This window comes from Saimiri boliviensis, chromosome 11, assembly GCF_048565385.1.
Source record: "Saimiri boliviensis isolate mSaiBol1 chromosome 11, mSaiBol1.pri, whole genome shotgun sequence".
NCBI classification, from domain to species: Eukaryota; Metazoa; Chordata; class Mammalia; order Primates; family Cebidae; genus Saimiri; species Saimiri boliviensis.
Genome location: NC_133459.1, coordinates 103,227,937 through 103,241,677, shown reverse-complemented (window position 1 = coordinate 103,241,677; position 13,741 = coordinate 103,227,937). Strand labels below are relative to the sequence as shown.

Here is a 13,741-nt window from a genome sequence, read left to right as displayed (position 1 = left end):
TGAAACTGGCACATATTTATTGTATAGAGAATATAGGAGATCACTGAGGAAAAAATACTCATGATTTTATGGTCCAGAGATTTAAGTGTCTAAGTTGAGTATCCCTAATCTGAAAATCTGAATCAAAAATCCTTCAAAATCTGAAACTTTGAGTGACAATATGATGCCATAAGTGGAAGATTCAATGCACACAAACTTTGTTTCATGCACAAAATTATTTAAAATATTGCATAAAATTAGCTTCAGACTGTGTGTATAAGACATATATAAAACTTAAATGAATTTTTGGTTTAGACTTTGGTTCCATCCCTAAGATTATGTATATGCAAAGATAATTTAAAAAATATATATATATATACACATATGTATATATTTAATTTAGATCTACCATTTATATACACATGTGTGTATATATATACAAATTGAAAATTCACACGTGTGTGTGTGTATATATATATATGTATACATGTGTGTCATTGTGGTAAAAATGTGAGTGTGGAGAAACAAACACAAAACATGGCTGAGACCTGGTGGATCAGAACCCTGCTACTGGGGAATTGAAAGGCAGGGGCTTCATGGTGCAGAGGACCAGAGGGCCCAGTCTTCCAAGGGCACATGTGTATGTGTACATATATATACATACATATATATATACGCACATGTGTAAATTTAAATATATCTATACACACATATATGCACACACATGCTATATACATATACATACATATATTAATGCATACATATATTGGCCCCCAATCTCTTCTGGCTTGTAGGGTTTCTGCTGAGAGATCTGCTGTGAGTCTAATGGGCTTCCCTTTGTGGGTAACCCGGCCTTTCTCTCTGGCTGCCCTTAGCATTTTCTCTTTCATTTCAACCCTGGTGAATCTGACGATTATGTGCCTTGGGGTTGCTCTTCTTGAGGAATATCTTTGTGGTGTTCTCTGTATTTCCTGGGTTTGAATATTGGTCTGCCTTGCTAGGTTGGGGAAGTTTTCCTGGATAATATCCTGAAGAGTATTTTCCAGCTTGGATTCATTCTCTTCATCACATTCAGGTACACCTATCAGACGTAGATTAGGTCTTTTCACATAGTCCCACATTTCTTCAAGATTTTGTTCATTCCTTTTTGCACTTTTTTCTCTGTTCTTGCCTTCTCTTTTTATTTCATTGAGTTGATCTTCGACCTCTGATATCCTTTCTTCTGCTTGGTCAATTCGGCTGTTGAAGCTTGTGCATGCTTCACGAAGTTCTCGCGTTGCGTTTTTCAGCTCCATCAATTCACTTATACTCCTCTCTATGCTGTCCATTCTCGTCAGCAGTTCGTCCAATCTTTTTTCAAGGTTCCTCTTTTCTTTGCGTTCGGTTAGAACAAGTTCTTTTAGCTCACTGTAGTTTCTTACTACCCATCTTCTGAAGTCTGATTCTGTCATTTCATCACCCTCCTTCTCCATCCGGTCTGGTTCCCTTGCTGGTGAGGAGTTGTGATCCCTTTTAGGAGGAGAGGTGTTCTGGTTTCGGGAGTTTTCATCCTTTTTGCGCTGGTTTCTTCCCATTTTTGTGGGTTTATCCACCTGTTGTCTGTCTCTGTCCCAGGGAGTTGGAGCTTTATGAGTTTCCGTTGCACTACTGCCTTTTTTGATTTTTCTTTCAGGTCTGACCCGCCCAGCTAGCAGCACGCCTAGCCACTGCCTGCCCGCAGGGGCTTTGCTGAGCTGCTGTGGGCTCCGCCCAGCTGCCCTGAGCTCTTCCCTGTAGTCCTTTTTATATGGGCGTAGTTAGAACTGTCTGGGCAATGGTGGCCCCGCCTCTGTTATGGCGGACTCTCTCTGTTGTGGCAGGTTGCCTCGGCAACGGCGGGTTGCCTCGGCAACGGCAGCCTGCCTCCGTAGCGGTGGAGAGTCTCAGTAATGGCGGAAGCCCCTCCCCCACGGAGCCGGACCGTCCCGGTTCAGCTGTGCTTGGTTTGAAGGGCTCAACCCAGAGGGTTTCCAATTACTGTTTTTGTTTTGGTTGTTGTTGGGGGTGGAGGGGTGGGACCAACCGAGCCTGATCACCTGGCTCCCTGACTCAGAGTCTTTTCTTTTAAGTTGAACGACCCCGCGTTCCGGTCGCTTGTTGAAAAGGCGCCGGGATCTCCCGTGCTGCGGCTCACGGAGTCGGCTCGAACTGCGGCGCCAGCTCCTGGCGGATTTTTTGCCTAGGAATCTCCTGGCCTGACTCACTATTTCAGATGAATGGGCAACTCTGCTGTCTCAGGGCTCTGCTCGCCAGCTAAGAGGGCTCCCAGACCAGTGGCTTTTGTACGGAGAACCGCAGCAACAGGGAGTGGTCACAGCAGCCGCGTGGGCGGAATCAGCCCCGCGGGGGCCAAAACAGCCGCACCGGCTGGGACTGCGACGCTGGCGACCCCTCTGCCTGGGTATCTCCTGGTCTGTGGGCAATAAGAGTTCGTCTGGAAATGCGGCGTCCACTCACCCTCTGCACTTTCACTGGGAGCTGAAGTCCTGAGCTGTTCTTAGGCGGCCATCTTCCCAGCATTCCGCATACATATACACTGGTAGAAGTAATTGGTAGAAATTAAAGGTCCTGCTAGAACAAAATAGAATCCCAGAATGAGAACACACATGCCTGTCCCCCAAAGCCAAACAATATTTCCTAAAATCACAAGAAAAATACATTTTGGGCAAGTACCTTATCCAGTGATCCTATCCATGTATCAAGACAGTGGGAAAAGTTCATTAAGCATGCAAAACTCAGTGAGACCTGATTCCCTCATGAGGCCTCTGTTAAGGATAAATTCCGGTCAACAAGTGATGCTTCGGATACACTTTTGAACAGCATGTGCATCAATGTATTTAATTGTAGATCTAAACCAAAAACCAAAGTGGGGACAGGTGGGACACATAGGCTGTCACTTTATGTTTGGGTTGAAATAACAAATAAGAAATGGCAGGTAAAGAAGTTAGAGAAGAGGAAAATAATGTCTTGGATTGTCATAGTGGTACAATTTTGAAGTTGAAAGATGTAATTTAAAACTTATAAACCAAATAGTAGAAGTGTATCACGTTAAAAGGGGATTAGTGATGTCAATATTTTCTTAGTGCAATGTTAAACAGGAGCTATACAACCCTTCCTAAATAGCAAACAAACAAAAGGCACACACATACACACAAATACAAAAAGAAAACAACTAACATCAACAAAGAAATACAGTAAATACAATCTACCACATATGGTAAATATAGACTAAAATATGGAAGAGTTTAGAATGTAAACAGGGAAATAAGAATGTTGTTGTTAATCTGTATTCTTATCTCCCAAAACCAATTATAGCAATAAAAGCTTAAAACACTATATGTAAAAAATCCAGTAGTCCAGAGTGATAGACAAAAAAATTTTAATTAGATTTAAAACTTAAACATTTTAACTAATAAACTAAAATTAACTAATTAAATTAATTTTGGATAAAAGTTAAATTTGGGGCAGAGAATGAATACTCTCTATCACAGCAGAATGCCAGCAAAAGCAAATTAAAATTAATTCTGGATGAAAGTTAAAATTTTAGCAGGGAATATATATATAGATATTTTTTACAAAGAATGACAGCAAAAAACAAGTATATAGTAAAATTTTGAGATAGAAAGTTTCCAATGTAAAAACATAAATATATTAACTGACCCAGGCAGGGGTGATTAATTGATGATAAAATACTCAAAGGGAGATTGTTAAAATACAGGATATTCGTGCTGTTTCAAACCACTTTCAAATTATAAATAAGGTGTCTTTAAAAGGGACAGAGCTGACAGACCCCCTCCTTAACCAAGTGAACGTCCTAGTATCACAAATATGGGGATGAAGACACTGGGTTTTCTCTGCCTGCAGATGCGCTGAGGTAGGAAGCTCACAGCATGACTCTGCAGTGGTCTTTGCTAATGACAACAACCAAAAGAGGAAGAGATGTTTGGGGTTCAAAATGACTAAAATAGATAAGCTACCTGGTTTTTACTCTTTTTGAACCCAAAATGTCTCTTCGCCTTTTTGTTGTGTTCTTGGTGGTGACATGGACTGTTTGAAGGAGACAGGTCAGTTGTGCTGTTCAATGTTCTACATTCTGCAATTGTCCGAGGATTGCCTTCTATGAAATTCAGGCTAAACATTTTCAGCAAGAACATGGCATTGTTCATACTCTACCCCGGCAGAGTCCCGGGTGACATGCTGTCTCATCCCAGGGGCTCTGGACTTCTGTTCTCACAGGATGGGAATTGAGAGGAGCAGGGCTAAGGCCTGTCAATGCTGTGTGTCCTCCTGAGAATTGGTCTCTCTAGGTATTGATCACAATTGGATTAGGATGGACTGTGGCTTCTGAAATCAAAGAAGCCTGGTGGGTTGAAATCAGCAAGAGCATTCTGTGGTCTAAAATTCAATCCCCTGTGAAGGTTCCCTGCAGTGTCATTGTATTTGGACTTGAACTTGCTTTACTGTCTTGGTTTTTTTCTCATCAATTGGAAAAGCTACACTTTTGGCATTCTTTCATCCTTTGCATCCTTCTGGAACTATATGGTACCTGTAGGGGAGGGAGAGAAAATAATCAAATCAGCATTTTTGTCAGGTCCTTTTGAAGGCTGAGTTTAGAGGGATTGCTAAGTGGTGATATCCCAAGGGCAAACTGATCCCCTGCTGGGAGCTTGAGCTGAGGGTGAGGGTTGGGCTGGCTGAAAGGGGAAGCACCATTCACAAGTGAGAAGAAAACACCAGTGAACTTCCCTGAACTTCCAGTCAGCCTGCGGTGCAGGATATAGAGAGCCCACCTATGCCCAATGGGCAGCCGGGAGCATCAGCCCCTTTCCTCCTGATCCCCTCTGTCTGGAGCAGAGTGATGGCTTTTCTTCCCACTGAGGATGTGCTCAGCATCAATCATACGTGCTGAGACAGAGGGCTGCAGAAAAGGAAGATCCTCTGCAGAGAAACCCACTCCCTTAAACTCCATGTCCCAGTCTTCCAGGGAGGAGCAGGAGGCCATGGGAAGAACTCTGGATATAAGAAGCAGCAGGAACCTCAGACAACATCCACGTCCACTTCCAGCTTTTAAAACAGAGGCGTAGTGATGCCACTGGGATACGATTGAACTAAGGCCACATGACTTGTTATTGAAAACCCAGGAATTAGAACCCACAAACTAAGGCCCTTTCAAAAATATTGGAGGAAGACAGAGGAAAGGCTCCAATCTGGAGGTCTCAACAGTCATGAGAGGCTGTTGGGTCACCTTGGCTGGAACAGAAATAAGGTTTTACAAAAAAAATAAGAGATATAATGCCTGTGGTGCTTGTTTGGTTGGTTAAAATAATTTTTTAAAGAAAAACCAAATATATTTATAAGTATTCTTTCAAAGAGGATGAGGAAAGAAAATTAAAGGAAAAAAAGACATTCCAAATGGAGTTAGCAAAGAGAGAGCAGGGACTGTAATGATGACCCTACTTATTTTCCCTAATGCCTGGAAGTTGATTCCACACCTGGTTACACCTTACCGGATTTCTAGAAATCTTCTCAATATCTAGAGCAGGCGTCCCCAAACTACAGCCCGTGGGCCGAATGCGGCCCACTGAGGCCATTTATCCGGCCCCCCGCCGCACTTCAGGAAGGGGCACCTCTTTCATTGGTGGTCAGTGAGAGGAGCACAGTATGTGGCGGCCCTCCAACGGTCTGAGGGACAGTGAACTGGCCCCCTGTGTAAAAAGTTTGGGGACGCCTGATCTACACCAACAAAACCCTGAAGTCCAAAGTGAAAAGGATTAGTTTCTGTTTTACTACATTCTCCCCTCCCACTCATTGTTTTTCCAAAGTACATTTTGGGGAAAGTTTATTTTTTAATATTTAATGTCAGTGTCAAGAGTGGCATAAAGAAGTATTCACATATGAGCTCTTGCAGAATTTCAGTCTTGATTTGTTATTGCATTCTCTTCAGGAGAGTGAAGCCAGTAAGTTTTCTTTCAGGGCTTTGCGGAAGGACAATAACTGACCAAAAGTAAAATGTTCCCAATGCAGGGCTGAGCCAATTAGTGCACGGTAAAATCTGTGGTTAAATGTAAACTGGAAGTTTTATTTTAAACTGCCAAAGAAAATACTAAATTCCACTATATGTAATAGGTACAGAAATATTATTTCTGTACATTAGATGTTAATGTAATGACTATTTCTCACTTTATCTTGTATTCTAAATTGACCAAGTGAGCTTCAGGCAGAGGCTAAAGGTCTAATCTATTAATTTTCTTGTTTTTCTTCTTGATTTTTTCTATGCTATGCAAACAGTACTGTTGAGAGGGGAATATAGGTCTCATCAAAGCCTGACGGAGGCTCAGCCTTTGGAGTGGCTGCACATATGGGGCACTTCCATGTTGGTAACCTGAGATCATAGAAGACCAGTGGTCTTATATTTAGCAATGGATTAGAGGCACATGGGACTGTTGTAGAACTACACACACCCAAACCACACCCCAAGGCCATGTAAGTGAGAATCTCAAGGTGTGAGTTCAAGGCATTCATCTTCATTGAAATCTCACCAGGTGTTTATTACATGGCAGCAGGAGATAGAGATACTAAATAGAACAACCCAATTTACCACCATTTTCTTTCCTTTTGCTGACCATCTCATGGTCAGTTTTGTTCCTAGGAGTTCCATGGATTTTAGCCTTCTCTCTGACAACTTCAATGAAATTTCTCTCTTATCAACTGGGCAGGTCTTGCCTGTCATCTTGTGCATGCATAAAGCTGGTCGTGGAGTCACTTTTCTAAACATAAATTCAGAAAATGCTATCTCATATAAACTGGCCTCCAGTTTCATCTGAGTTGCATTTTAGGCCATTAACTGGACTTGTAGAAGTGGAAATGAGAATAAAAAGGAGAGAGGTTGGAATGATGTACCTCACGATGTATGCAGTTTTGAAGTCCTGCCCTCTGTGTGTACTTTTGAAGTGATGTCACTTTAGAGGATCAAAAATGTCCCCCAGTTAATGTCAGCTCAAATGAGTCCATGAGGTGAGAACACTGAGTCCCCGGCAACTCCATCTACATTGGACAATTCTGCAGATCTGGAGCTGAAGACAAACCTGACTCCAGGCCAGTAGGAAACTGCCACCTGATTCGAGTTGAGTTTTCTAAATGGGGCTCTTTGTGCTCAGTTTTAACACTTCTCATTCAGAGGAACAAGGGAAGATTAAGGGTTGAATCAGTTGGGTTGCTTAAAAGCCGAATCAAGAGAAAAACCTATGTGTAAATGATGTATTAAAGCAATGCTTTCTGCAGAAAGAGATAATGGAGTTGGGGATGCTGGGAGGAAAGGTAAATTTCCCAGGAGATTGTGCAATTCCAGCAAAGAACCCTGTGTTCAGCAGCTTAACTATACAGTTGGATGAAGACAATGAGGCCTGGCACTCCTGTGGTCACGAGAGAAACTCTCAAAACAGCAGAAGGAGAAGAACTAGAACAGTTCAGGGAGCAAAGAGGAGATGGGGCCTGGTGGTTGGGGGAGGTGCCACCCAGAGGGAAGACAAGACAGAGGTTATAGCAGACACTGGAGAGAACAAATAGAAGAGGAAAAGAAGTGAGAGGATAAGCTGGCACCATAGACACAGAGAAATAAGAAGTGAGTGCAGCTAAGAGTCATAGATGTGATTACCTCTCCGCCCCAAGCATGAAGGCCGGGGAATCCACTTGCTGAACCGGAGTTTTCTTTTAATAGCCTTTGGTTTCAGGACACTTGAGGCATGAATGTGTCCAATGACTTGGTTCCCCTGTGTGTTGTCTGCTGAGCCTTCAACTGCATCGCCTCCTAGCTGTGGAGGGTTCTTCATTCCAACAGAGGGCTCTACAACCAGCTCTGAAAATAAAACAATAGCCAATGGCATCCACTGGCATCCATGATCTTACTGTGACTTTCTCTTCCACCCAAAGGACATCAAATCAGGAATGCGGCCTTGGACAAGAAAGTCTAAAGTGTGAGGGGAAGCCAATAGAGTGACTTTAATATTTTCTTTTTGTTGATCTTTCTTCCATTACTCAGTAAGGACAAGTATGTCAGGAGGCCAAGGCACTCCTGATTCACAAAAATAGTCAAGAAACACAGGATTAAGAAACACAAATAGTTTCCAGGTAGATAAGGCAAAAGCAAGGAAACCCGCCTGCTTGTAGTCTGTGCTTTGGGGAGAGAAGAGATTATAAAAGTTAAATCAGAGCTGACTGCAAACAGGAGATGGGGATAGAAGGGCCTGGCAGGGTGGCAGCCCATGAGACACAGAGGTGAGACCAGACAGAGGTTACAGCAGCTGATGAGAAAAGAACCAGGTAACACTAAACCTGGAGAATTTTCAAAAGTTTCATCTTTATATGATCTATTGCATATATATATATATACACACCCTATGTAGCATACACATGAAATATACATAATATACATGATAAATTACTTCAATGCATATATCTTTAAGTATTAATCTAATAAAAAATATTATATAGAGATTTGGGAAATAGTAAATGTAACATTATAATTACTATTTTTTTTTTCATTCAAATTGGGAAAAAAATAGAAACATGAGAAGAATGAGAAAGAAAAGGTGTGGGAAAAACAAATGATCTTTAGACAGCAGGAGAAATCACCAGCTGAAGAAAATATGAATGAGACAAAAGCATTCACTGTCCTCTTACCTGGAGCCTGTTCAGGCTCTGGACTCCAGGGAACATGAGTAAGAGAGAGTGTGTGAGCCACTGGGGTGAGTCTTGGCTGGGATGTGAGAATCCATAGAGAAGCAAAGGAGGTTCCAGTGGGAAGAAATCAGTTTAAATAAGTTATCACGGCACGTGTCATGGACTGCACATCCCCTGACACCTGCTGAGTGGCTTCCATGTGTCCTCTCCACAGGCCCATATGGTGCCCATTTTCTCACATGACCCTCCCTCCTCCTGAGGACAGGGGTCCCCTTATTCCTCCGCTAAGGGCTTTGCTTGAAAGATCAGCATGAGGCAGCCCCAGGGGCTGCAGGAGGAGATATTGAGTGGAACAGAGAGTGAGAATGAACACCACCCAGGGTTTTAAGAAAATCTGAGCAGAATTGGCTTCTGTGAGATGGAAACTGAGGACATGGCCATGGACATGAGTGGAGATGATGAACTAAATACATTTTCATAAAAGAGACTGATGTGAATACTTTCTGTTTGAAAGTAGCCCTTTGTTTTCAACAAAAGCAGATAAAAGGAGAAGAAGGAGCTGAACATGTTATAAGACTGACTCATGGGCCCAGGATTGACACTGTTACTGAATGTGCCTCATAGGTTGTCACTGAAAGTGCCTCAGATTGGAGATTTGGCCTTATGAGGGATGGGGAAGAAGAGAAAGAAAACTGGCAGAGGAGTAAGTGTGAGAAAAGAAGAAAAGAGGGGTCTCTAGAAAACAGAGAGCGTCACAATTGCTTTACCTCAGAGAAGACATAGTCTGTGAAGTCACTTTCTAAATGTAAATTTGGCAGAAAGACAAGTGGATTAGATAACAGCTATTTATAGGTTTCTCGAGCAATTGTTATTGAATCAGGCCCTTTGGAAATGATAATAATTAATACTCTCAACAAGGATTACAGGTAGATGCTATTTTTTAGGTAGCTCTGATGAGGAAACAGATTTACATTCCCAAAAGACAGAATCTTAGGCCAAAGTGAACAACCAGAAAGAGACAAACTCAGGACTTGACAGCAGATTTTGTCCTAGAGCCCCAGGCTCTTGCTCACCTCACTGGGTAAATGAGGCATTAAGGCAATGCTCCCTGCAGAAAAAGACAATGGGGTTGGGGATGCTGGGAGGAAAGGTAAATTTCCCAGGAGAGTGTGCAATTCCAGCAAAGAAACCCCGTGTTCAGCAGCTTAAACTGTGGATGTGGGTGAGGACAAGGAGGTCTGGCTCTCCTGTGGCTGTGAGATGTACTCTGAAGACAGCAGAATAAGAAATAGAGCAGAGTTCAGAGAGCAATGAGGAGATGGGGACAGAAAAGGCCTCGCAGGGTGGGAGCTCATGGGACACAGAGTTAAGGCCAGACAGAGGTTACAGCAGCCACTGGAGAGAACAAATGGAAGAGAAGAAGCAGTGGGAGAATGAGCTGTCACCACAGACAGAGAGAAATAAGAAGTGAGTGCAGCTAAGAGTCATAGATGGGATTACCTCTGCGCCCTAAGCATGAAGGCCTGGGAATCCACTTGCTGAACCACAGTTTTCTTTTAATCATCTTGGGTTTCAAAACACTTGAGGCATGAATGCAGCCAGTGACGTGATGCCCTTGTGTGTTGTCCGCTGATCCTTCGAGTGCATCACCTTCCAGCTGCGGAGGGTTCTTCATCCCAACAGAGGGCTCTAAAACCAGCTCTGAAAACAAAATGACAGCCAATGACACCCACTGACATCCATGATCTTACTGTGACTTTCTCTTCCACCCAAAGGACGTCAAACCAGGAATGTGGCCTTGGACAAGAAAGTCCAAAGTGTGAGGGGAAGCCAATAGAGTGACTTTAATATTTTCTTTTTGTTGATCTTTCTTCCATTACTCGGTAAGGACAAGATTGTCAGGAGGACAAGGCACTCCTGATTCACAAAAATAGTCAAGAAACACAGGATTAAGAAACACAAATAGCTTCCAGGTAGATAAGGCAAAAGCAAGGAAACTCCCTGCATGTAGTCTGTGCTTTGGGGAGGGAAGAGATTTCAAAAGTGAAAGTTAAATCAGAGCTGAGTGCAAACAGGAGATGGGGATGGAAGGGCCTGGCTGGGTGGCAGCCCATGGGACACAGAGGTGAGACCAGGCAGAGGTTACAGCAGCTGATGAGAAAAGAACCGGGGAAGCCTAAACCTGGAGAATTTACAAAACTTGCATCATTATAAGGCCTATTGCATATACATATACACCCTATGTAGCATACACACGAAATATACATAATATATGTGATAAATGACATCCATTTATATATCTGGACATAATCGAATGAAAACCTGTTATACAGGAAGGTGGGAGATATTGAATGTAACATTATAATCACTATTCTGGTTTACTGAAATTGGAAGAAAAATTAGAAGCCTGACCACAATGAGGAAGAACAGGTGTGGGAGAAACAAATGACCTATTAGAAAGCAGGAGAAATCACCAGCTGAAGGAAAATATAAATGAGACAAAAGCATTCACTGTCCTCTTACCTGGAGCCTGATTCAGTCTCTAGACTCCAGGGAACATGAGTAAGAAAGAGTGTGTGTGAGCCACTGGGGTGAGTCTTGGCTGGGGGTGTGAGAATCCATAGAGAAGCAAAGGAGGTTCCAGTGGGAAGAAATCAGTTTAAATAAGTTATCCTGGCACCTGTAAGGGACTGCCTATCTCCCGACAACCACTGAGCACCATCCGTGTGTCTTCTCCAGGGACACAGATAATGCTTGTTATCTCATGTGACCATCCCTCCTCCTGAGGACAGGGGTCCCCTCATTCTTCAGCTGTGGACATCCCCTGACAGATGAGGAGCAGGCAGCCCCAGGGGCTCAGGAGGTGATATTGAGTGCGATGGAGAGTGAGAATGAACACGACCCAGGGTTTTAAGGGAATCTGAACCCAAGTGGATCCCTGTGAGATGGAAACTGAGGACAAGGCTCTGGACATGAGTGGAGATGATGAACTCAATGGATTTTCATAAAAGAGACTGATGTTAATACTTTTTGTGTGAAAGTTTCCCTTTGTTTTCAAAAAGAGCCACACACAGAAAAAGAAAAAAGACCAAAAGGAGAAAAAGGAGCTGGACATGTCATGACACTGACTTGTGGGCCCAGGATATATACTGACCTCATAGGTCAATGAAAGTGCCTCATAGTGGAGATTTGGCTTCACGAGGCATGGGGAGGAAGAAGAAGAAAACAGGCGGAGGGGTATGTGTGAAAAATGAAGGGAAGAGGGGTCTCTAGAAAACAGGGAGCGTCACAATTGCTCTACCTCAGAGAAGGCATAGTCTGTGAAGTCACTTTCTAAGTGTAAATTTGGTAGAAAGATAAGTGGATTAGATAACAGCTATATATAGGTTTATTGAGAAATTGTTATTGAATCCGGTCCTTTAGAAATTATAATAATACTCCCAACAATGATTATGTGTAGATACTATTTTTTAGGTAGGTCCAATGAGGAGACAGAGATTTATATCCCCAAAAGACAAATTCATAGGCCAAAGTGAACAACCAGAAAGAGGGAAACCCAGGACCTGAGAGCAGATTTTGTCCTAAGCCCCAGGCTCTTGCTCACCTCACTGGGTTGGAGCATCATGGATTTCAACTTGATCCTGAGTGAGCACGAAGAGGACCCATTCTCTCCTCCACCCATAGCACTGTGACCACCAAGACCTGGACTAGACCTTCCTATTCCCCTTTCCTTCCCTACCTTGGAAGGGACATTGGGTCCCAGAATCAGGATTGGCTGTGAAGCTGCAGGTGGTGGAAAGGCCCTGCCTGGCTAAGCCATTCCCGCAGTCGATCCCTTGATCCAGCTGTAGTCCCAAAGAAACGGGCACCAGGGTGTTTGGTTCCAGCTGTGTCTGTGAAGCCTGCACCTCTGACAGGTAGTGGCTCAAGTCTCCACTGCAAGTCCCTTGGGGACAGGTCTCCTGGGTGGGAGCTGAAAAAAAAAGGGCTTCAGTAGAAACAATCTCAGTTTTCCCATTGGTAAACACACCCAGAACACACATCTTTGCTGTCCCTGCTTCTCACTAAAGCCTTCCAGTGACCCAGGCCACACAGACATCCTGTAAACGCAGGCGATGTCACCTCTCCTGTGCCTGGGGACACTGACAGGGGCTGGGGTTCCAGGGCTAGGGTGTCCCTGAAGTGAAATAGTTGTGCCAAACTGCCTGCATGTGTGGGTGGCCGGAGAAGAGATAATGGCACTGTTGAAGGCATGTAGATAACGACAGATTTTCAGAAAGGAGAGATTCCAGGTCTTAAAGAAGAAGGTTTCTTGTGCAAATATATCTAGATGAGCTACTGTGGGCAAGAACTTGCTAAAAGCCCTAACCCCTTTCCAGCTTTCATGTCCACAGTAGGAAGGAGCCAGGTCACAGAGGAGTCACTTGGGACAGGAGTAGAGGAAGTTTCACCCTCTGGATGGATGTGATCAAAACTGCATCCCAGAGCCAGATTGAAAACAGGCTCAGTGTCGATGGCCTGCCTGCACTGACAGCCTGTCTCAGCAGCACAAGTTGCAGAAAGAAAACATATGGAGGCTGCCTGGGAAGACACTGAAGCTTTGTGACCTTCAGGCTGGGGTACTCACAGGCTACATCCAGAGCACAGCATGTGAACTGATCATCCAGGTAAGACAAGGTGCCGCTATCAGGCTGGTGGCAGTCAGACAGGTCATGTTGAACTGAAGGAGTCAAGTAAATTTCATCCAAGGAGTCTTCTGGGGCTTCCAGCTCTTTTACCTCTGGCAGCTCCTGGCTCAGCCTGGAGTAAAGACGACAGAGAATAAACACTGGACAGGACCAAAACCACTGCGCCCTGCTGGTTCTAGAGGGAGGACCACAGGAGAGGCCAGCGGAAGCCAATGCAGTGCCCTCAGAGAGACACACGTATTCTTCCCTGTCTCAAGCAGGAGACAGAGCAGCAGGTGCTCAGTGCACTGCACAGACAGTGAGCTGGGGAGGAAGGAGATGGAGGGATCCCTGTGGGAAACTGCCAGGACACAGTG

The 13,741-nt window shown here is 43.9% G+C and overlaps 1 protein-coding gene across 1 annotated transcript in view; it reads right to left on the bottom strand.

The window, feature by feature from the left end:
- Positions 1 to 3,504: 3,504 nt before the first annotated feature.
- The window catches only part of LOC104652280 (NBPF family member NBPF4), a 36,981-nt gene continuing 26,744 nt past the window's right edge, over positions 3,505 to 13,741 (bottom strand). Inside the window, exons 11-15 of the mRNA XM_074381317.1 lie at positions 13,325 to 13,497; positions 12,437 to 12,670; positions 10,198 to 10,398; positions 7,673 to 7,873; positions 3,505 to 4,564 (exon numbers count right to left, since the gene is read on the bottom strand). Coding sequence (XP_074237418.1) covers positions 4,554 to 4,564; positions 7,673 to 7,873; positions 10,198 to 10,398; positions 12,437 to 12,670; positions 13,325 to 13,497 — 820 coding nt within the window. The 3' untranslated portion in view covers positions 3,505 to 4,553. The remainder of the gene's footprint in view (positions 4,565 to 7,672; positions 7,874 to 10,197; positions 10,399 to 12,436; positions 12,671 to 13,324; positions 13,498 to 13,741) is intronic.